We start from the raw sequence: 22,803 nt of genomic DNA, 5'->3' as shown, positions 1-22,803 counted from the left end.
ATTAGGATTTACTCCTTATCCATTCATTAAATTGGTTTAACTAAAAAGTACTTAATATTTTTTGGTCGAACATAACTCACTGTAACAAAATGACAGCTAATAGGGAAGAGAAAAGGACAGGGAGGAAGACCACTGCAGGTATAAAGAATTTTCTAGCTAGAATTAGGTTAACAATATTAAAGGCCAATCAATTATTGCTTCACAATTTAAGATCCTATAGATATTTAATGCACGTTGTCATTAGGAATGGGTCCTAGAGTTAGACGTTAACAACGTGATAGCATGCATCAACAATCCAAAAGCCTAACAATATTCATTTACTTTGAGAAAGTAGGTACCCATAGTATTTTAACGGTATACTCTGGTGCATTAACTTATTGTTTCCTGTCAACTACCCAAATGAGATATAGGCTAAGATTAGAGTCGAGAGGTTTAAAATAAATACGAATTAATCATAATATATGTAACATCTTTTATTTGTACATCTATAAATAATTCGAGTTGAATGCAAATTTTTTAATTAGTTGTAACTACTAAATCGGCTCTAGATCCGCCTATGATATACGTCACTAAGTAAAAATTTACTACAAATGTTCATCCACTTTTCACCATCTCCATTAGCTAGCGAATATCTTTCCCATATTATGTTTTTCTCTAATCTTTCCCATGTTATGCTTTCCAAAGTAGGACGTTGATTTAGAGGAACTAACTTGTAAAAAGAACAATTAGGACCAATTTGCTTTTAACTTTAAGCACTCTATAGCCTAACAAAATCTGTAGAGTAACTATTCTCCAAACGAATTTAGCTAGCAATTAAAAGCCATGAGAATTTATTTCCTCATTTTATCGGCACGATTAAAGGTAAAATAGGCTTGTGATTTCTATGACCAAAAAATATTTGGCATTTTAAACATGATAGAGCATAAGGATAGAAATCAATTTAGTAATACATGTGATCCTTCTCAAATTCTCTATGTCAAAAGAAATTGCCGACAAGAAGCAGTATTTTTTAGTAACACCTAATTCAATATCACGTGTAACAAAGCAAACAAACATTCAGCGCAAATCAAGATTAAGGGAATAAAGAATACACAAAGATTTCACTTACCGTGTTAAGCAGAAGAAAATTACTATAGTTATGCATAATAATCAAATGAATAAACTTAAAATGAAAGCATAACAACACAGACAAAACTCTCATTTTTAGGCTATATACAGTACATTTGCAGTGTCTACAACAATAACAAACCAAGTGTAAGGGTAAAATGTACCTAAAGAAGCAAACAACAAGCAGTAACAACAACAAGCAGCATGTCATTATACAAATTATACTTCTTTTTCATTTCATTACAAAACACATAAGATTAAAGATGAAAGATAATGAAGGGCTGAAATTTATTAAATATGCTCTATCTCAACACCATCACAAACTCATAAATCAAGCAGTTTCTCCACCTTTCATCTCCACCTCCAAGCTATCATCAATTTGCATGTTCCCTTTAAGAGGCTCATAATACTCACCCAAATACCCTCCAAGATGACTATACAAAGCACTCTTATCAATCCTTTCATTATGATAACTTTTACACACATAGTAAAACAAGCTTTGCACCAAAAGCCCCACCAAAATCACAACCACAAGCACACCAATCAAGATCCCACCAACCAAAATCCTAGCAAATAGACTGTAACCAGACTCATGTTCCTCATGTGCACCACCATCTACAACAATAGCACTAAAAGCAGTGCTAGTTAGACCAAATATAACCAAATACCCTAAAACCATTACAGCTGCAATCCTCATCTTTCCCTTTAATAACTCATAACTTTTCTTTAAAGCAGCAAGCCCTTGGATTGGTTCAAGAACAGTAACAACACTAGCAAGATGCCATAAGGCACTTAAATAAACATGCACTATGAGGAAGAAAACAGAGAGCACAAAAACAGAGATGAGAAACAGAGTTACACTGTTATTGTTTTCAAAGACAATTAACATGAGCACAATGAAAAAGGACAAGACAGCGTTGTAAACAAGCATGGATAGAAAAACCCATATAAAAGTTATGAACAGACGTCGCAAGATGCTAGGAATAGCAGTGATTATAGAGGAGAAAGATACTTGCTTTGAAGTGTAAAGTGAGGCGACAGTGAAAACAACAGCAGCAGTTGAAAGGAGAGAAAAAGCCAAGAGGAAAACCAAGTAGCAGAATTGAAAGAAGAGGAGTTTTGTCCATTGAGAAGCGTGAGAGGATTTTGGGTTTTCATGGAGCTGATCAAGAATTGGATGAGTGAAAAGGGAATGAGCCAAGATTGCAAAAGAGAGCGGCAAGATTAAGCTCAGAGTAATACGGTAAAAAGTTTGTGGAGATCTCTTTGGTATGGCAATCGATTCCTTCACAATTGATGGTAAGGTTAAGTGTTGAAGCTCTTCTGGTGGCAGATCCATAGTTTTCTTGGTTCAAAATTGGATCTTTTTGCTCAGAGAAGAAAGATTGGAAACAGGGTGGTAGGTGTAAGAGATGGTGTCTGTGGTTATCTGAGGTGAGAGGGCAAAGACAAGAAATTATTGGAGTAATGAATTTGGCCCACAGTGGTCATCTACCCAAAGCTAGAAACAAGAAAACCATAAATTATTTGCATGTATCAAGGACGACAATACTTTTCAGAGCTAACACAAGTCCTTGGATGACTTCACGTGAAACACCTTTTTTTCTTTTTTCTATATTGTCGTCAGCTGATTTTTAAACATTGATACGATTTGAAGAAAATAATACTTATCCCCTACTTATTATTTCAAAAATTTGGTGGGTTAAGTTAGAGGGTATTTGGATTGGATTTTAAAAAGTAATTTAAAAATCTTAAGTTATAAGTTGGTAATATCTAACTTTTGATTTTTGGCTTATTTTTGTACTTTTTATGTCTAAAAATACTAGTTTTTAAGTATATTTTTTATTATTATCAAACAGCACAAAAACTAGAAAAGTGCTTATAAAGCCAATAAGTACTAAAATAAGCCAATTCAAATATCCACATAATATTTGGCTAGAGACGGACCTATGCTCGTAGAAGAGGGATCACCGGATCTCGTTAACTTCGACAGAAAATTTAAATATATAAGTGTAGTAAAAATAGTCATATATTTCGCTTGGAATCCTTAAGATAAAAACACGATGCGATACTGATTGAGCTTATGTATGCTCGCAACCTTCAAATCCTGAATCAGAGGCCGTCAAAACTATCAGAAATAATTATTGAATTAATTCACTTCTTTTAGTTTGTGATTTAGAGGAGGAAATCTTAGTTATATGATAATTTTCCTGTTCTAAAACGATGGTAAGTCATGCCTTTGTTCATCTATCTTACTCGTTTACACTTACTTGGCTAGTTGTCATCAGGAGATGGCTTCTGGCTCGATCCTTCTTTCAGCCTGCCTGCCACGTGTCTGTTGAGTTCCTCCTGGCCCACATATCAAAAAAGCTACAAAGGAAGTAAATAAATCCTTAGTAGATCTTTTTTGTCTTTTGTCATTCATTTTTTTCATCACTATTTATATAACAATAAATATAACTTAAAGAAGTTAAGTGACTTGAAAGTTAAAGTTCATGCATTAAAAAGAAGCTAAAGGTAAATTAATAAATTACTTAATACATAAGCTAGACTTGTCTATTCATAGAGTTTGGTCTAATTTTAATAAAAGATTAAAGAACGAAAAAGTTTTGTAATATTTGAAATCATAATGAAGGAGGTATAACAAGTCAAAACGTTAAGATAATTATTTCTACGTAACTCTCCCTTAAAAACTGATATGATCCGTTGAATGGCCTTATAAGTCATACATATCTAAAGAGATCTAGAAAAGGTGTTTGACAATTCTAAAGGATTTTAAAAATAAGGAATTTTAAGGTAGGAAAATTTAGACATTAAACTGAAAGAAAATAATCAGTGGTGGTAAAATAGATTAAAAAAATAATTATTTATCCATATTATTCATTAAAAAATAGGTTGAATGATAAACTTTTTAAAAAATAGTCAAATATAAATAAAAGCTATATTATTCACTTAGAAAATAAATAATTAACGGGTTTAACTTTTACATTTGTAAAGTTAAACGTGCTCCATGTGTGACACTAAAGATAAACACATGACCACTTGTTTTTCAAATGTAGCTTTACAGCATTAATTTGGTCTAAAGTCCTGGTATATCCAGGAATTTCTAAAAGCATTACAGGATGGAATGAAGTGGATGCATCTATTACCTATGGCAAGAGAGAAATCAAAGTATTTTCCAGAGTAAAGAAAGGAACCTTGAGACTCTATGGAAACTGATCATACAAGGCAGAAATCAATGGTGCAAGAAGATAGAAAGTCACTTCCAGAAGTTTAGTTTCTATCCATAAGTTGCTGCAGTAGCTTTAGAGATGAGATGCAGGTTGTATAGTGGAATGGGGCTGGAAAGATGTCAATTGTATAGGAAGTTGGGATGTCCAACTTCAGTTTTATTTCGATTTGTCTTACTGTAAATACTTTTACTTGGCAATAAAATGACTTAATTTCCAAAATAAAAAGCCTCAAATTGGGGGTTTCTCACGTTTGAGAGATTAAGCTAGCGTTATAGATTTGGTCGAAACTTGAAAAAAGAGTTTTTAAAGTTCTGTTGAAAAAGAAGTTGAAGTTGTGTTTGGATATTTCATTTTATTCGAAAAGAACTTGAAGTTTTGTGAGTGAAAGAAAATTTTTTACTCAAAAACTGTACGGAACCTGTTTTTGAGACCTTGAAAAAAAATTCAATTTTTTTTTTCAAAAATTGATCATGTTAACAAACAGTGTTTTCAAAAAAAAAAAAATTAAAAAAATGCACCCAAAATTTATGACCAAATGGGTAGAATTCTCCCAAAAGATCTTTTCTCCAAGTCATTGGAATTAACTCGAGCTAGTAACTTAATACATTACCTATGAGCTCGAGCTATTGAGGTCAAGCTTAATACATTAACACCATGAGATTGAGCTACTCTAGAATCTTATTTTCATGAGCTCCTTTTTTAGTGCATTTTCTTGAGCTATTAGCCTAATTGGGATTAAGGATCATTTCACACAAATATGACTGATCTATTGTTAGTGCTTGGAAGCTCGCTTCGACAGGTACTTTATTAATTTTTTGATTAATGCGGATGCATCAATTAAAGATGGATTAACGGATATGTGTGCAAATAAAGGATTAGGGGTGTATTGCTCTTGCTCTTGCTTTTTCTGATCAAGTATGTTTATGACAGGAATTTTCTCTGATTAATCATAATCTTTCCACAAGCTATTAAACAAACATCTTGGCTTATTACTAGTACCTATTTGGTGTTTTCTTGTTAATCACCTATTGTAATTCTTGATATCGCAGTACCATTTAGCTTCAAATGAGCAATGTTTGAGTTGAAGGCAACTCAAATATCCATTGTTATTCATTTAAATAGCCTCCACAATTAGGAATCATCTTGGCTTTGAGGGAGTTGAAAGTTAATTCCTTTGAGCCCTTACTATTTAGATTTATGCAGCTGATATGAGAATCTTGAGCTGCATTGATATGTATTCATGTTCATATAATTGATCAATATATGGTGACGTGCAATGATCTACCGCGCTAAACTTGCAGATCATTTGTGCTTTAGGTCATTTCTATCAGATCCAAATTACAGAAGTTGGTACTGCAGAAGCCATCTTTACCATATTTTACTTTATTTTAACTAATTGTTATTGTATTTTGCATTGAAAATTTTCCATTCAATGCAATATATAGTCATAGAACAGCAGAAGTTTATGGTATCCCTGTGGAGGTTATGGCCTTGTATACTTATGGTTTGACCTGTCTTTTCTCGGCTTTTAACCGGGAATTTGAAACTTTGTAGGAAGCAATGCCTTCTCTAAGCTGTGAAGGATGTTGATCCTACAGGCCATGCTTGTATTCTCTGGCAATTGCAATGCTGATTTATGCCTCGCGTTTGCTTTATAGCTGCAATTTACTGTAACGATAAAGTCCTCGGAAAACTTCATTACACACTATTATTCTCAGTAAGTTTCCACAGCCCCAGCCTCTAGAGGCAGTTACTAATTTGATCTCTCCATGTGTTTAGCCAGTTTTCTGTGAGGTATAGTATTCTTTATTCATCAATAGTGCTCTTTTTTTGGTTAGCTTCTATTCTTTTCGTCCTTAACTGGTCCTAAATATGACCATGACTGATCAGAGATGACATGAATGATTGAGAACTGAGTAAAATACTATAACAGGTTGTAGTTCTTTTTTCTGTTTATAAATCTCAGTTGTTCTTATTTTCTTTGTAAATATTACCATGTACATTGATCAACAATTGAAATTGTCAAATCTTTGATTTGGAATTATAGGAAATATTCTCATAAAACACCCCTGAGTTTTGTTCTGCTATAGGAAGCAATAGATAGAGTTGTTATCATTATTACCAAAGAAGGAATCAGTCCAGCAAATGTAACCAACTTTTCTTCTGCATTTATTCATTCTTAACAAAATGGAAGATCATGTACACTATCTATATGATCTTCTTGCTAAAATGTATACAAAATTCTACTGAGCAAGAAATGTTGAAGAAAGGAAAAATGACTGAATTTCTTTGGACTTCCTTTTTTTTAATTTTTGGTTCCTAACTATTTCCAAGCATTTGCTTTGCTGGTGTGGTTTTCCACATCCAGCAAAAATTCTACATAACAAAGAGGGAGAGAAATGTGGTTTTCTTGTTCAATATTGGACCTATGCATTTGTAGTTGATAAGACTCTTTTTACTCTGCCCAAGCAGTTGTCTTTAGGCCTACAATGAGGCAAATACATCAAGGGGCAGGAAGGATTTTCCCTTTCAAGCCTGCAAAAAAAACAGCAAATGAATATTCAACCAAAGATATTTATAAATGCTCAAAACCAGATTTGAAGGGGAAATAAATGAAAAAAAAGGAAAGGAAGAAGATTTAACTCACTCATAATCAAGAAGAAAATAATGGAGAAAAATAGATATTTCAAGCTTGGCAAGGTCATTTCCTGGGCACAATCTGCTTCCTGCTCCAAAAGGAAGGAATGTTCCTGCCTTTGGTGTAAGTCCCTAAAGATTCACAAGGCATAAAAAGTTAACATAATGTATGATGGTTTAAGCAAGTTAAAACACTCTTCTTTTCCGGAGGAATAGTAAAAAAATTGTCAGACACTCGATGTTTATACCTTAAAATCACATAAGTTTACATAGTTAAGTATAAAATTGAGGTAAAGAAGTGTACATTAAGTGATAATAAATGTATGTAAAGACAGGTCATGAATTCATAAGATTGTTGTAAACACAAACACCGAGTGTGGATAAGTTTTTTCCCTGAGAGGTGGTGGGATTTAGGTAAAGCAGAAGGTTTTTCAAACTTACATCCCATCTAGAAGGATTAAACTCCAATGGATCATCATAGATTTTAGGATCCAAATGAACAGACCTAAACCACACCAGAACTTTCCATCCTTTGGGAATGGTATAACCTGGAAAACAAGACAGTTAAGTTGTGTTAGCCATAAATTGATTATACTTGAACAAAAACATATCAGGAAATCATATATAATAACTAACCATTAATCATGAAATCTTTCTTTGCTTCCCTGAAGACTACAAAGGAAAAGGTAACCACACGAAGCGTTTCGTCGATCACCTATAAAGGAGCAACAAAATGGTTTCATTACATTAACAGATTGGCTTGAGATATCAGAATTTATATCCAAGAATGTTAAAAGGAAAACACAAGGATTACCTTTGAAAGGTAGTCCATCTGCCTAATTTCTTTGAGTGTCACACCCTTTTGATCAGATGGCCTGTTTTTCACAATTGCCTCTTGCTCTGCCTGTTTTTGAATCCAAAATATGACTTCTTAAGAACACTTCCAATGTGAAGATTGAAAAATGTTACAAAAATGGAAACTTTTAGCTACCTTAGCTTTTTTGAAGATTTCAGGATGTTTCTGAAGAAAATAGGTAGCCCACATTGTAATATGACCAGAAGATTCATGACCAGCATTAAGATACATTACCAAAACATCAATAATCTCCTCATCATTCAATTTCCTTCCCTTCTCATCCTCAACTTCTAATAGAATATCCATCATGTCTTTCTTCTCTCCTGGCCCTCTTTTTTCCCTCCTTTCCCTTCTGTCATCCACGATCGATTGGAAGATTTCCACAAGCTTTTTACGCGCCTGAAATAGATAGTACAAAGCGAAAAGCTCCAAAAGACGCTCCAGGTTTAAGTGCAAAGCACAAATAAAGTGCGGACTTTATAAAAAAAAAAGCGCAACTAAGGAAAAAAAAAATACATATGTAATTAAAGAAAAAGAAACAAATTTACTCTTAATGTTTTCCACAACAACTAATACACTTATTTGATGATAATATTTGTTGTTTAGTACTGTCCAGTTTAAGATAGAACTCATGGGCATTGAGGTGCATGCTTTAGTGCCTTGCCTACACTGAAGCGCAACTTAAGCGAGGCGAAGCGCCCTCCTTGAGCTTTTCTAAGCTTAAGGGCTTAAGCGCGCCTTAAATGAGCCTTTGACAACACTGGTACAAAGAATATTTTAACAAATAGATGATTTTTCGCGCAAAACATTTATCATTTACGAGACAATTGTCAATGTGACAAAGTTAGGGACATTTTCTCATATTATTTAGAGATAGAAAAAGGGGTACCTTGAGTGCTTTATGATAAGCAAATCCTGGCAAATTGATAGCCATAGCTCTAACACCATAATTGAGAGTTGTGTATTCCCTTTCTAAGGCATCCATAACCTGTTCACTTCCAGAGCTAAGAAAAATGTGCATGATAATCCGAAAAGTAAGCTTTCGCAGCTGTGTTAAGAACTCAATTTGTCCCATGGATGCCCATTTATCCAATGCTGATATTACATTTTCTTCAATATATTTTATGTACATCGACAACGCCTCGTGCCCGTTTACAGGTGCTGCAGTTAGTTTCCTTAACCATTTGTGTTCTTCATATGAAATGCCAATAAATGATTTTTTCCCAATGAGTTTCATTGTAGAAGTAGGCCATCCAGGCTTGAAGGCTTCATCATCAGATAAAACTCTCCTGCAAGCTTCTGGTGTTGTAACAATTACACTTGGACTACCAAACATCAATGTCTTGTACATTCCTGTTCGTCCGAATCTACAATATACAATTAGCGGCAGAGTCAGGAATTTTAACAGGGTGTCAAAAAGAAAATTGCTAGAAAGCCGCATTTGTGAATCACTTCTGCTATTACACTATGGGAAATTTAACAATTTATAAATATATATAAGATTGTCATCTATATGCACAATATAATTTTCCGATGAAAGGGATACTGAACTCCTTTGAATCATATAGTTCCGGCCCTGCAAAAAAATGGATTGGAATTCACACTAGAATGACCTAAAAATGAACTATAAGAACAGCAATGCATTTGCTTTTTATTTTTTAATTGAGGATTCTACTATAAAGTAGTTTTTTTTATTTGGTGAATTAGATTGATAGTTTAAAAATTTTTTATTTTTTAATTGAGGATTCTACTATAAAGTAGTTTTTTTTATTTGGTGAATTAGATTGATAGTTTAAAAATAATCTCACTTAAAAAGTAACTCCAACTAACGGTCTACAATAAATATGATTAGTAATTTTTAAAAAATAAATTAGGATTCGTGCTACGATATATACTTAATATATTAATAGTGAAACAGCCTCTTGCAGAAATGCAGAGTAAGGCTGCGTACAATAGGCCCTTATGGTCCGGTCATTTTCCGACCCCACGTATAACCGGTGTACCGGAATACTTTTTAATAGTGTAAAATCAAAAGAATACAAGAATCCTTTTTCCTAGGTATTCAAAAAGCAAATGGCTTAGTGGGAGCAGGTGTTCATACCCTATCTATGTAACATGCACTTTGTTATCTTGTCAAGTTGTCTACCAAAGTAGTGGCAACAAACTAACGAATAGACTATTCTTGTGTGATGGTTGTTCCAAAGATAAGATTTTAGTGTTTTTCAACAGGAAAAAGTAAGTGAGAGTTTATTGAGAAATCGTATGTTCGAATATTTTTATCAAATAGATATTTCTTTTTCCAATCCCAGGATGTCTATTACTGGAATACTAAAATATGGAAATGTACAGTTATTCTTATGTCCTCGAGATCCAAATATTGGATATGGATCGTATAAATTTGACTACGATAAAAATAATGGTCTAATCAAAGAGAACGTCAAAATATGTTGATGGAAATTCAAGATTCAATGGGTTGAAAAGTTTTGACATAATAATAAGATTAATACCATAATCAAACAAGTCTTTTCTTCTTCTATTTTTTTTCACTCACTTTTTTTTTTATTAAGTTCTAAGAATGTGTTTTTCTTTACTAGTAACTACCTCTTTACAGTTGTAACCAAACTTTAATTGTGAGGATTGGACAATTGTGAAAAGGGAAATGTAAGTGGATATATGAAAATGAGAGAAATTATAGAGAATGTCGTTTTCTTGTTGTAAGGCCAAAGAGAAGTGACAGGTAAAATGACAAAATGTTGCCTCTGCCTCTTTTCTCGATTTAATGAAAAGCTTGCAATAGTTTTCGTTTTCCTCTTTTCTTCTTCTTTTGTTGTTTTCCTATTGACTAACGTCTCTCACTAGATAACAAAAGAAATGAGACAAATGGTTTTTACCATTTAGAATTACAGGAAATGCAAAACTTGCAAAACCACCAAGCAAATTTCCATTAAGTTTTGCTTATACAAAAGGCAACTCTTTTTTTAAGATTATACTAAGCTAGTTTTCAAAATTATCTAGCAAATCAATGCTACAAGCTGCAAAAATATGAATTCATGACATATAAGACATTTTATAAAATTTTATAAAGAATGCAAAAAAGAAAAAATATTTTAATGATTCAGATTTAGGACATCTGAATTTATGACTGGAGTTTAATTTCCTTGGTCTAGAGAAGAAAAAAAAAGGTTGTATGACGAATTTAGAATTTAGACGTGAATTTTGAAATATACTATCTTGTACCGTTAAAATCTCTCTATAACAGCCTCGTTTGTTTCGATATTTTTTTGTTGTTATAGTTAAGTGTTGTTATAGAGGACATATATTATAACATAACATAAAGAGCGATTCCGAAAAAGCTTGACTTTTATAATGAATGATTGTTTTATAAAGAAATTGTTATAGAGAGGTCTGACTGTAATTATTTTGAAATTTGGAAGAGAGAGATATGACCTGGAAACAAAGGAAGAGATGAAAGAATCAGGATTGCTGGACTTGAAAGCTCTGAGGAAGGACCACATAGTACCAATGAAAGGCCAACCAAAATCACCTGGTGGCAATGATAAACTCTTCTTGTCACCTAACTTTAATTTTTCATAGTACCAAACATTTACACTTCCAAGTAACCATTTCAACCCCAAAATCACACACAATATGCTCACCATCAATCCAATTAAGGCCATTGTAATATAGCTTGGAGTATTACTTAGCTTAATTTGATATCTATGAGAACTATAATGGAGTTTACTTTTTTCTTTATTCCTTTTCAAAGGCTGAGAAAGGAGGAGGAGGTGGTGGTGGTTGAGAGAAAAGAAAGAATTAGTGTGAGATTCAAAGACATATCCCTCTCATGATGTTGGTCCTATGTTCATGTCTCTATATATAAGTGTACATGACAATGGGGATTTCTAACGTTACAAAAAGGACTTTTGGGATTTAACTTTTTCGTAATTTCTTTTAGTGCGTGTCAAAAGGTATATCATTTAAATGCGATAAGGATTCTTTATAAAATATTTATTAATTTGAAGTTTCATCTTTTTACAATTTATAACAAGATATCAACAAGAGTTGATTGGTAGAATATGAAGAGAAAATATGGTATAAAAAGAAGATAGTACGTAGGGGACGTGCTAAAGACATAATACTTATTTAAAATAAAAATGTATTATTTAAACTATTTAAACTTTTAGATAAAACGGAAAAGAGCCATATATGCCAGTGAACTATGCGAATTAGGACAGATATGCCCGTCGTTAATAGTCACGGGCATATATGACCCTTTTCCGTAGATAAAATGATTATACAATTTAACATGAAAAAAGGTGTTTGATTAAAAAACTGACAATGAAGTAATAATTAACTAATTAAAGTTTATAAAAGAAAATGATAGAATGAATAGTCATTTTCCGATTGGGCAGGGGCGGCTCAATAAGTTTGGTGGCCTAAAACCAAACTTTAATGTGAGGCCCTTTTAAAAAAATCATATATAATATTTTTAGTTGAAGTAGATCTTTCTAGCTTTTTGAGAATAAAATTACTTAATATTTTTCGCATAAACCATTTAATCTCACATGTGCAGTATGATCTTAAGTAATAGAACATGATTCAAGAAGTTGATAACTTTGTATTAAAAGAATTATTTGATGTTTCAATATACTTGTTTCAATGATGAAAACCTGAGGAAAAAAATAGAGTTTAAAAGTGTATTACATATTTTCTAATGATTAATGTAATCCTTTTTTTTTATATAAACTATTTTACTTTTCTACTTTGAAATACTTAATATTTTCTTAAAAAGATTTGAGGCCTCACGAAAAGAGTTGTGGTGGGACGGATAACATATCTCCTTCTTTAATCGAAAGTATTCGATTTCAGTATTGGAATGAAAAAATCCCTTATAAGGAACAGTTCCCACGTTAATGGACTTTATACGGTACGAATTTGAATTAGCAATGCCCCAAATTAAATATCGGACATCAAATAAAAATTGGAAAACAAAATGAGGCCCCCAAAATTCTGAGTCCTAAAGCCACCGCTTTAGTGGCTTTACCCACTGGCCGCCCTTGTGATTGGGTGAAAAATAATTCTTTCAAGAAAAATTTACGAAATAGAGCCTATATTCGTATGATCGTCAATATATAGAAGACGACAATAGAAGTGTTTGGAGGAGGACTTTCTTGCCGGCCTATTTTCTACTTTGTGGTGTCGTCTTCTCATTAGCTTGCTCTACTTTCTATCATCTTTATTATTAATGTACTTTAAATATAGGAACTTATGAGTTTGCTACTTTAAGCGTGGAATTTTATACCACTGTAGTGAGATGAATGAAATTTCTTATTTCAAATTTTTTTTACTTCAAGCTGTGATAGGTAACACTTTGTATACGGTCGAAATTAGGTATGTCCGATTTCATAGACTAGGGGAGTTGCTTCGAGAAAAAGCTCAAAACGGACCTGGCTCGAGCCCGATGGCGGAGTATAGAACTTGAAGACCGAAGTGCTCGATGAAGACCAAGGCCGAGTATGACCAACCTCGAGATAATACCGTTATGGTTTAGTAACAGAAAGAGCGAGATTCTCGCAACGGCCCGAAGATCCCGGCGTAAATTCCGGAACGGATTTGTACTTGGCGGTTAAACAGCTGTCTAACGAGATTCCCTACTATAATTAGAAGTGTACCTTATTTAGGACCCCCTACTATATAAAGGAGATCCCGTTCATTTGTAACACACGATTCATTGACAAAGGAATATACACTCTTTTACTTTATTGCTTACTATTCATCAGAGTTGCCTTATAATTTTGTTGTTCTTACTAACCTACCTCGAGACCACCATAACTCGAGGTCAAGACTTGGCTTGCATACTGGTTTGACTCGCTTTATTTCTTCAATTTATATATTTAACTCCTTATTTATAAATTGGTATTGGGTTAAATCACATATCTTTAAAACCACAATATAAGTTTAATTGTTACTCGGATTTTAGGGTAAACACACTTCTCAATGGTACGAATTGAATTAATTGAATCAATTAATTACGAATATCATATAGTTATAAAATAAATTTTTTTTTTTTTAAAAAAGAGAGTTTTACCTTGCCAACTTTGGCTACATCATACTGTTTGTCCGTCTGGGGGAAGTACTCAAATAGTCATTTTTTGGGTTGCTAATTAGGGATTAGCTAATACTTATTTTTCCTAAAAATTTGAACTAATTGTGTCCTGAAAAATTGAACTAAAAAACTGATTAAGGATATATTGACTAATTTCTAAATAGCAGTCCTCTAAAATGGCTACATTATGTCATTTCCACCCTCAGAACCTCAACTTCCCTATACTTAGTGAAAGTGAGATTGAGCGTGATTCTTTGTCTTCAAATATCTATGTTTGATAATTTAGCAAAAATACATAGAATTAATAATTAAAAGGCTTCACTTCATAATTAATAAAGAACCTTTCGCATTAATTGTGCTTAATCCACTTAATGAGTTTACTGACAAAAATTCGAATTAATTGAGTCCTGTAAATTTGGAATATCGAGTGATTGAACAAAAATAAAATAATTTAGGAAAACACATTCATAGCTGGTTGAGATTGCAATACTCTAGTGAGTATTTCGATAACCCACAAAAGCAGGTAAGTCGTGTAATGATTAATCACCAACTTAAAAGTGAATGTGCATATTACTAAAAAAATCCTCAGACGACATATGGACATTAAAATTATGACGAGTACACTTTTTAGCTTGAATCAGATTGCTTTGGATTAAAAGATGGGTCATATTACGGATAGGCATTCAATTTTTTTCATTATTCTAAAGTTTTAAATTAACGGAAAAGGGTCGGTGTGATGATGCTTATTAGAGGTGGGCGTTCGGACTGTCCGGATTGAATATGAGAATTTTGATTTTCGGATTGAAGAAATGACAATCCAAATCCAATCTAAATAAGTTCGGATTGGATCGGATTTTTTTAAGTTCGGTTTCAGATTAATCGGTTTGGATATTATGAATTTTCGATTTTGAGCGTATAAGTTGAGATGTTTCTACTTTTTACAAAAAATAAATATTCAAATGAAGTATTCATGTTAAATTGTCTGAAAAGTTCCTCCTTCTTGCCGGAATCATTCAAATAAAGTATTAAAGTAATGAAATTATTATTAAAACAAATACAACAGAAACACTAATACGGCCGATGAGAAGTAGCAATAGTAAAATCATGTCCAAATAGAAAGTATTCTGACAGTAACTTAATAATTAATATTGAATATATGAGATAATATCTTATGGGTAGGGTATTGTGTTAGGTGTTGTCCTAATTTTCGTACCATATTTGGTTTTCCTATCTCTTGAAGGAAAGGGCAACATGTTTATCATAATTGTGTTTTTCTTCTTGTAGAAGAAAATTATAAATCTCCCATCTCTGGCTAATCCCTTTTCTTGTAGGAAAGGTTTGGACTTCTATAAATTGAGGATCCTTCCTGCTCATTCAGCAGCATCCACAATGTAGCCATATGGGATTTGAGAGTCGTGTTTAGGAGGAGAACTTTACGGGACAAGTGCTAGTGTGTCACTTGTGTTTGCTTCTTCCTGAGGTTGTTCTTTCGATATTTTGTACTCTCGTTTATATAATGGATTGCTCATCTCCGCCGTGGACGTAGGTCAATTGACCAAACCACGTTAAATGTTTGTGTCTCTTTTGGTATATTTCTCTTCTGTTGTCTGCTTTATCGTCGTTCAAGGTTTGCTTTGTTAGCTTCCGCATGAAACCTGCTTTTTCGGTTCTAACATATTGAACTTATTATTATTGGCATATGCATAATGGACTAAATATAAAGTATAAAAATTTCGGATTTTCGGATATCCAAAAATCTGAACTACCCAATCTAATACCCAATCTGAAATCCAAAAATTTTAAAATTAAATCCAAAATTCAATCCGTAACCCGAAAATCCAAACCAAAAATTCAAAAAATTCGGATTTCGGTTTGGATTTTGGATTTGCCCAAACTATGCCCCCCCTAATGCTTATAAAGAAAAGAGAAAAAAAAAGGGTCCAAAAATATCCTTGAAATATTGAATATGGCTCACAAATACCTTCCGTTAACCTTTTAATCCAAAAATACCCTCAATTTTCTTCTGACTTGAATATGACCCTAGATTTAACAGACCAATTTTTGAAATTTAAAATAGCAACTTAAACACTTTATAAGCGTGTAATATCATGGTCAAATTAAAACTCACCTATTCTTTAAAATAAAACAACCCCGCTAACACACTTACCCGTTTAATTAAATTAAAACTTAACCCCGATTGCAAGTCGGCAGAGATGGCATCCATTAATTTATTGTCGACTTTCACTCCAGCTCCATCATCTTCATCTAGAGGCGAGTTGATCATTATTTTCTCCTCCTTTAGCTGTGTTTCGCTTAAAAAATTTAATAAATGGTCTTGAAATAGATATTTAAATACGTTACATGAAGAAAAAGAATTCAATACAACATTTCGTCATTATAATAAATTAAGACATCCTAAGGATCTTCATCTCTTTATCAGATTGGTTACAGTTCAATAAATGACACACACAAGCTAGGATGTTTTATTATCCCAGAGACCCTAAACCCCGTGTTTTTTTTTTATTTGTGTTTTTAAAATTTTGAAAACAGATTTAATTATATTAAGAAGAAAAATAGGTAATTATATTAAAATTATATAAATTTCAAAAATAAAATAGACAAAGTCAATTCAAATATCTAGCCATACACCTTTGGTCTATGTACTTACGCTTGACGAAGGAAAAATACCTGCTGTGGGAACTAAGGTCAGGGGCGGATCTAGTATTAGCATAGCGGGTTCATCAAAACCCAATACTTTTTATGCGTAATATAAATTTATACGTCAAAATCCACTAAAATTACAATAAATTATAAATATGAACCCATAATTTAAAGGTTTAATGAGTTTAATACTAAAAGCTTTAAAAATTAAACACATAGATCTAGAGTTTAAAACCTGTTGGATCCGCCTCTGGTGTCTAAAGTCTTCTATTTTTGCTACTCAATCAAAAGAAAATCTTATGAAATATTTGCTCCCTATAAAACAAGAAATATAATAAGTATGAATTAAATTTGTATGTAACTATATATGTAAACGGACAATTTGTCGCTTATTTGTCCATTCCTAGAAATGCCAGAGCGAGGTGAATGAAACTACGCAAAATTATATTGTACGATGTATGAGAGGATAAAAACACAAAGTGTGAGAAATGATCACGCTAAAATTGTTTGAACTAGGTCATAGTTTAGAATATATTTCTACTCAAAATATTCCGTTTAATGTTGTTGCGCCTAAAGGTAATGAAAATGAAACTAACTGAAATAACTTAAATGTGACAGATGATCAAACAAAATAACTTGCAAAACGGTCATAGCTATATTTCTGAACACGTCCTCTTCCTTTCCTGGTTTAGCCTAACGTTCTTGTATTCTTCCATCTATCAATTTAAGCAAAGTAAGGTACAACATATAACTAAATGAGTGAAACAGATAATAAAAGCCCCAAATGGGACAAGCCGAGGGCACAAAGATACTTGCAACGTAACAAAGATTCTTTCTTTCACAAAGTTTAACCAATATCAGTACTAATCAGAAGTATACGATTTATTCAAGGGTGTCGGGTCATTAATGCATGTCTTAGTGTAATTTATGAAAAATTAGGATTCAAATTTCATCCGAGACAAAAAATGTTAAGTTATTTCTTTTTACCTGTTTATGTCACGGTAGATAGAATTACTCAGTATCTATACATATGGGAGGTAGCAAACACCCGTTAGAACAAGTGATGGGTGTGTAATTAGTCGACGTAAACTTGACTGCTATAATAATAATAATATATATATATATATATATATATATATATATATATATATATATATATATATATATATATATATATATATCTTTGACTAGGATTCTTATTTATCTTTTTTCTCAATTTTTTGCCTTTTAAGTTTGTTTTTTAATAAGTAAATTAGCTCAATAATGCATTTAACTTTTCACGTTACCTACTTTATCATGCTCTTTAAACCACACTAATTATAGAAATACTCATATTTATGTGTTATGATAAAAGTCCAAAGGTCACCCTCTTAATAGACCAAGCTTGATTTGCAACGTCCTTTTTCCTTGCCAAATTAAAGTAGTGCACAATCTTCATTTTCCTACGTTATATATCCTCCTTTCTCATTTGTTTATCTCCATCCATTCTCTATGCATGTGTTTTTTATATTCAGTATTTGTTATTATTTATTTGTATTCATCTAAAATATTAATATCTTCAACCATACCTTTTGTTGAAGTTGTGATTTTTGGTGCAGGTGTAAACAGTGATGCTAAAGTTTTATGTTGATGCAGTAAGTGAAGCAGTCCAAAATGAACTTCTGCAAGTGGTATTAGATTTTCAAGAGGTACAATCAATTTGCGGTTTGATTTGTTAAGAATAAAAAGAAGTTTCAAGAAAATTTATATTCTTACGTTTTTGCACAATAGATGTCTTTGCCCAAGATATATTGATGTCCTAGGGCCGACCATCATGCACGAGTATCACCGGCCATTACTAAATCTACGACAATGAAATACAAAGAAAATAACTGCAGAAGACTGATATTTAGTAGGATCCTCTATTGAGATGGCCATTTGCGCAGAACCATAGTACTTGGTCAGTAGGTAAAACTTCGAATAAGCAATTTCACCACTCACTTGCCAATAAGTCACGACTGAAATATCCCTGTTAGCTAGGACGTTTTCTTCAAAAACTATTAACGGGGCAATTCCTGATTAATTTGCTGCAAAATAGTTTGTTTGGATACGTTGTTTAATTTAATGACAATGAGAACGAGAATCTGATTAAAATCTAACTACGAATGCATAGATAAGTTTGATTTTATTTATTTGAATTCTTTCTTAGTGGCTTTTTCACTTTTTTTTTCTCTTTTTCCTTTCCTTCCCCAATAAAATATTCATAATAATATTAGAAAAGCTTTTTAGCTGTTTTTTCTCCTCATGAAATCCCAATAATCTCTAAATACAATGACTAATTTTTATCTATATTATACAGTTTTGGTGTTTGAAGAGATTACGTTGCGCGTATTTAGACTAGAAAACATATGTATCTTTTTTGTTATTTTTAGTTTTATTTTCCTCCTAAGTAAAGCTTAATATTTTGTAAATTCAATCACACATAAATATTATTATTACAATTGTTTATATATTAGTTAGGAATAGCATTTAAACGGAACAAAAGCAGGAAAGTTTACATTATAGTTTTTTATATTCAAAAGTGTCAAAGTTCAATGACGAATTAATAAATATTAAAGGATTATTTATATTAGTGAACTATTATTAACATCATTTCATGATAAGGAAGGGAAGGCAAGAGGATGTAGGTACGCCACAAAATCTTTAAATACAATTACTAATAAATATCAATAATGACTAATGAACACAAGTAAATAGCTTGGAAAGAAAGTCTAGGGATTTTCATTACCTTTTTTTCTTCAATATAATGAGTTGGAACAACTTTTCTCACCAGTGTGTCCACACTGCATACATTTATGCTTGGTTAAAAATTTTAAACCTCCAAAACAGCAATTTGGTTGAAATTCCAAAAGTGTGGCTTACTTTTTCGACTAATTTTTGTGATCTGCGTTAAATTCAAATACTAAGGCTTACAGTATTTAAGTGGCATATAGACAACCTCTTAACAAAGATGATGGAAGAGTTACAACTTCGGTGGAATTCCAATGCCAAACTCAATTATTGCACAAAACGGAAGTGAATAACATCATGCGGCAAGTTGATCAAGCTGTCTACAAAGATAAAATATTATAGTTATGATAACAAACTTATAAAATCAATGTTCATATGCTTATAAATAAAAAATGTATTTATTCTATCTCAATTAAATTCACAAAAGATTATTTTGTATACTCACTTATTATAATCGCACGAATAAATTTTACTAGTAATAATAATAATAATAATAATGACTTCATCACTGACGTGTCCATATTGTATGGGTCAAAATCTGACCATCAAATGGTTATTATTAAAGGAAACGGTAAGAGGTCGGCCAAGCCATGGTCGTGTCCACGAGGCGTAATAGTGACGAATATCTCGGCTGCTGCCGAGGTCAGGCCATCAAATGGCTTACATGGCAGAACATGGCATATGGGCGTGTAAGGAAGGAGTACGGCTATGAAAGGGCACGCTGGTTAAGAACCATTGGGTAAAAGAGGAAATGGATATAAGGAAGGCCAGGCATAAGAGGGGAGGAACAAAAAAAAAAACAGAGAAGACAGAGAAAAGGTCTCCAGGGGCAAGAAGAAGAAGAAGAAGAAGCAGCTCATGTTTAGGATTGCAAACCTATGCAATCCCCTTCGTTGAATCAATAAAGCTAAATCTCGTAGTCATCAACAAGAATCATCCTTTATCCTCTTTATTTCTACAAATACGAAACGATATGCTGAAGTTGTAAGATTATTATTTACATTTAATGTCTTCCATTCGATCTGAGATTTGTTATATAAATTCAACCTCTTGGATTTCAACACTCATGGTGTTTTAGATCTAGAGTAGATTATGTTTGTCTAAGATTTACCCTCTTTTCATTATTAATTGGCTTAATCAAAGAGCTTAACATTTTTTGGTTAAATAATTTGGCGCCGTCTGTGGGGATTTCTTAGCCAAATTCTTTAGTTTCCTTTAGATCTAGAACCAGCCAAGAATTACTTCCGGGCTGTTACAACCTCACCATCTCGGTGATAACGCCAACCTAAAAAGAGTGGTAGATAAGTTCTTGAAATAACCGTATCAGTCTAGGTCAGATCTCTACACAAAATAAAAATCATGACCGATGTCTATACGAAACCCATGCCCCACCCGTAACGGTAGGCTTAGCGGATCATGTGCACGATTTAAGTAGAACCACGGTCACTATGTTCTTGGCATAACCGCGACCCCACGCGGCGTATTCACCCGGTATACCGACCTGTACCTCCACCCCTGAGGAAGGGATGATAACCTACCGCATGACCCCTTGAAAGACCAGGCATGTCCCGCATTAATTTCATATCACGCATGTTGGATGATTTATAAACGGAGCATGACATGTTCCCCTTATTGTTTACGCATATCGGACTGGGACTCGGCCCCGATATCCCAACAGGTGAGGTAAGCCCAGCACACAGGGAGTCTAGACGCAGTTAGACGGCGAAGCTAAATGTGGCTGCCAAATCAGAAACCACTATTCAAGTACTAGGCGGAGCGTGTCACCCTACAACGCCGCTCCTCCCTTCACCGGCTTGCTAGGCCGAGGTAACAGACAATTTCATTTTGGTTTTTCACTCTTTTTGGTTCGAAACAGGAACGCGAGAACTTGCATAGGTATGCAAACAAGGGACAAACGTCGCTAAAACACCCTAGAAAATGGTTCCGTAGCATGCCATCTCGCAAGTAATGACCGAGCAAAACCCCCCCAAGCCGCATCATATCACAAATAACGGAAATGGCACAGTACAGATCAACTATCGAAAAACAATCTCCAGTAAAAGCAAAATTGGGCAAACTGGGACTCTCCCATAAAACACGCGACATTCTCCAATAAAAGCAAATTTTGAGCAAACTAGGACTCTTCCATAAAACACGCGGCATTCTCCAATAAAAGCAAAATTGAGCGAACTGGGACTCATCCAGGAAAACGCACAGTACTCTCCAAATGAAAGCGAACCAAGATTTGCCCCGATGCACACGTAAACAGCACGGCGACGAGTAATGTCCCCCAACGGAGATAGCACAACGGGTTATAATTTCGACCTTGCTCGAAATAATACTGATGGCCTTCGCCAAGAGAGAAGTTCGACCTCGCTCGAACTCACAACGGGTTATAATTTTGACCTTGCTCGAGATAATACCCCTACGGCTATCGGCCTTCGCCAAGAGAGAAGTTCGACCTCGCTCGAACTCACAACGGGTTATAATTTCGACCTTGCTCGAAATAACACCCCTACGGCCATCGGCCTTCACCAAGAGAGAAGTTCGACCTCGCTCGAACTCACAACGGGTTATAATTTTGACCTTGCTCGAAATAACACCCCTACGGCCATCGGCCTTCGCCAAGAGAGAAGTTCGACCTCGCTCGAACTCACAAAGGGTTATAATTTCGACCTTGCTCGAAATAACACCCCTACAGCCATCGGCCTTGGCCAAGAGAAAAGTTCGACCTCGCTCGAACTCACAATGAGTTATAATTTCGACCTTGCTCGAAATAACACCCCTACGGCCATCGGCCTTCGCCAAGAGAGAAGTTCGACCTCGCTCGAACTCACAACGGGTTATAATTTCGACCTTGCTCGAAATAACACCCCTACGGCCATCGGCCTTCGCCAAGAGAAAAGTTCAACCTCGTTCGAATTCACAACGGGCTATAATTTTGCTCTTGCTAGAAATAACACCCCTACGGCCATCGGCCATCGCCAAAAGAAAAGCTCGACCTCGTTCGAATGTATGTCGGAAATTAACTTCGCTCAGGATGGCGAGTCTTAATTCGACCTCGTCCGAATTAAGGTTGGTTCCGCCTAAGTTGGCAAACTAGAAACCGGTCTCGCCAAACCCACAACTTCGAATTCGCAATCAAAAGGGTCAGGGACTCATCGCGGAGAAAATCAAAAGATACACATAGGAAGAAGAAACAACCGTTTTATTCAAATATACATGCGCGACAGCCGCCACTTACAAAGGGCCGTTGGGAGAAGATGAAAATGAACAACGAAAGAACAAAATAAAAAGTAAATACATATGATGCAGCAAAAAGCTTCACTCCGCATCGTCCCCACCTCCGTTCTCCCCATCATCATCACCATCAGAAGGTAGCTCGTCCTCATTCTCAATGTCCTTCCCAACTTTCGGAGTAGCAGGGTCATATC

The 22,803-nt window shown here is 34.0% G+C and overlaps 2 protein-coding genes across 3 annotated transcripts; both read right to left on the bottom strand.

The window, feature by feature from the left end:
* LOC109231446 lies at window positions 1,170–2,612 on the bottom strand. Its single transcript, XM_019397112.1, has one exon. It carries the CDS (start codon window positions 2,444–2,446, stop codon window positions 1,439–1,441), a length of 1,008 nt encoding a protein of 335 aa, XP_019252657.1. The 5' UTR covers window positions 2,447–2,612; the 3' UTR covers window positions 1,170–1,438.
* On the bottom strand, window positions 6,476–11,683 carry LOC109231433 (ent-kaurenoic acid oxidase 1-like). Of its 2 annotated transcripts, none has more exons than XM_019397098.1 (8): window positions 11,281–11,683; window positions 8,723–9,200; window positions 7,969–8,232; window positions 7,792–7,881; window positions 7,614–7,692; window positions 7,419–7,525; window positions 6,988–7,109; window positions 6,476–6,875 (listed from the first exon to the last, which is right to left on the bottom strand). In XM_019397098.1, exons 1-8 carry the CDS (start codon window positions 11,508–11,510, stop codon window positions 6,767–6,769), a joined length of 1,479 nt encoding a protein of 492 aa, XP_019252643.1. In that variant the 5' UTR covers window positions 11,511–11,683; the 3' UTR covers window positions 6,476–6,766. The 2 variants fall into 2 exon arrangements, with proteins under 2 accessions (XP_019252643.1, XP_019252649.1); XM_019397104.1 differs by lacking the exon at window positions 11,281–11,683 and adding an exon at window positions 9,385–9,499.

Source organism: Nicotiana attenuata, chromosome 1 (genome assembly GCF_001879085.1).
Source record: "Nicotiana attenuata strain UT chromosome 1, NIATTr2, whole genome shotgun sequence".
NCBI lineage: Eukaryota > Viridiplantae > Streptophyta > Magnoliopsida > Solanales > Solanaceae > Nicotiana > Nicotiana attenuata.
The sequence above is the reverse complement of the archived record's forward strand: the minus strand, read 5'-3'. Positions and strand labels throughout refer to the sequence as shown.

Coding starts and splice junctions, on each gene's coding strand:
- LOC109231446 (XM_019397112.1), bottom strand. CDS start 2,446: ATGGATCTGCCACCAGAAGAGCTTCAACACTTAACCTTACCATCAATT.
- LOC109231433 (XM_019397098.1), bottom strand. CDS start 11,510: ATGGCCTTAATTGGATTGATGGTGAGCATATTGTGTGTGATTTTGGGG. Junction 7,110..7,418: donor TTAATCCTTCTAGATGGGAT/GTAAGTTTGAAA, acceptor GTGAATCTTTAG/GGACTTACACCAAAGGCAGG. Junction 6,876..6,987: donor TATTTTCTTCTTGATTATGA/GTGAGTTAAATC, acceptor TTTTTTTTGCAG/GCTTGAAAGGGAAAATCCTT.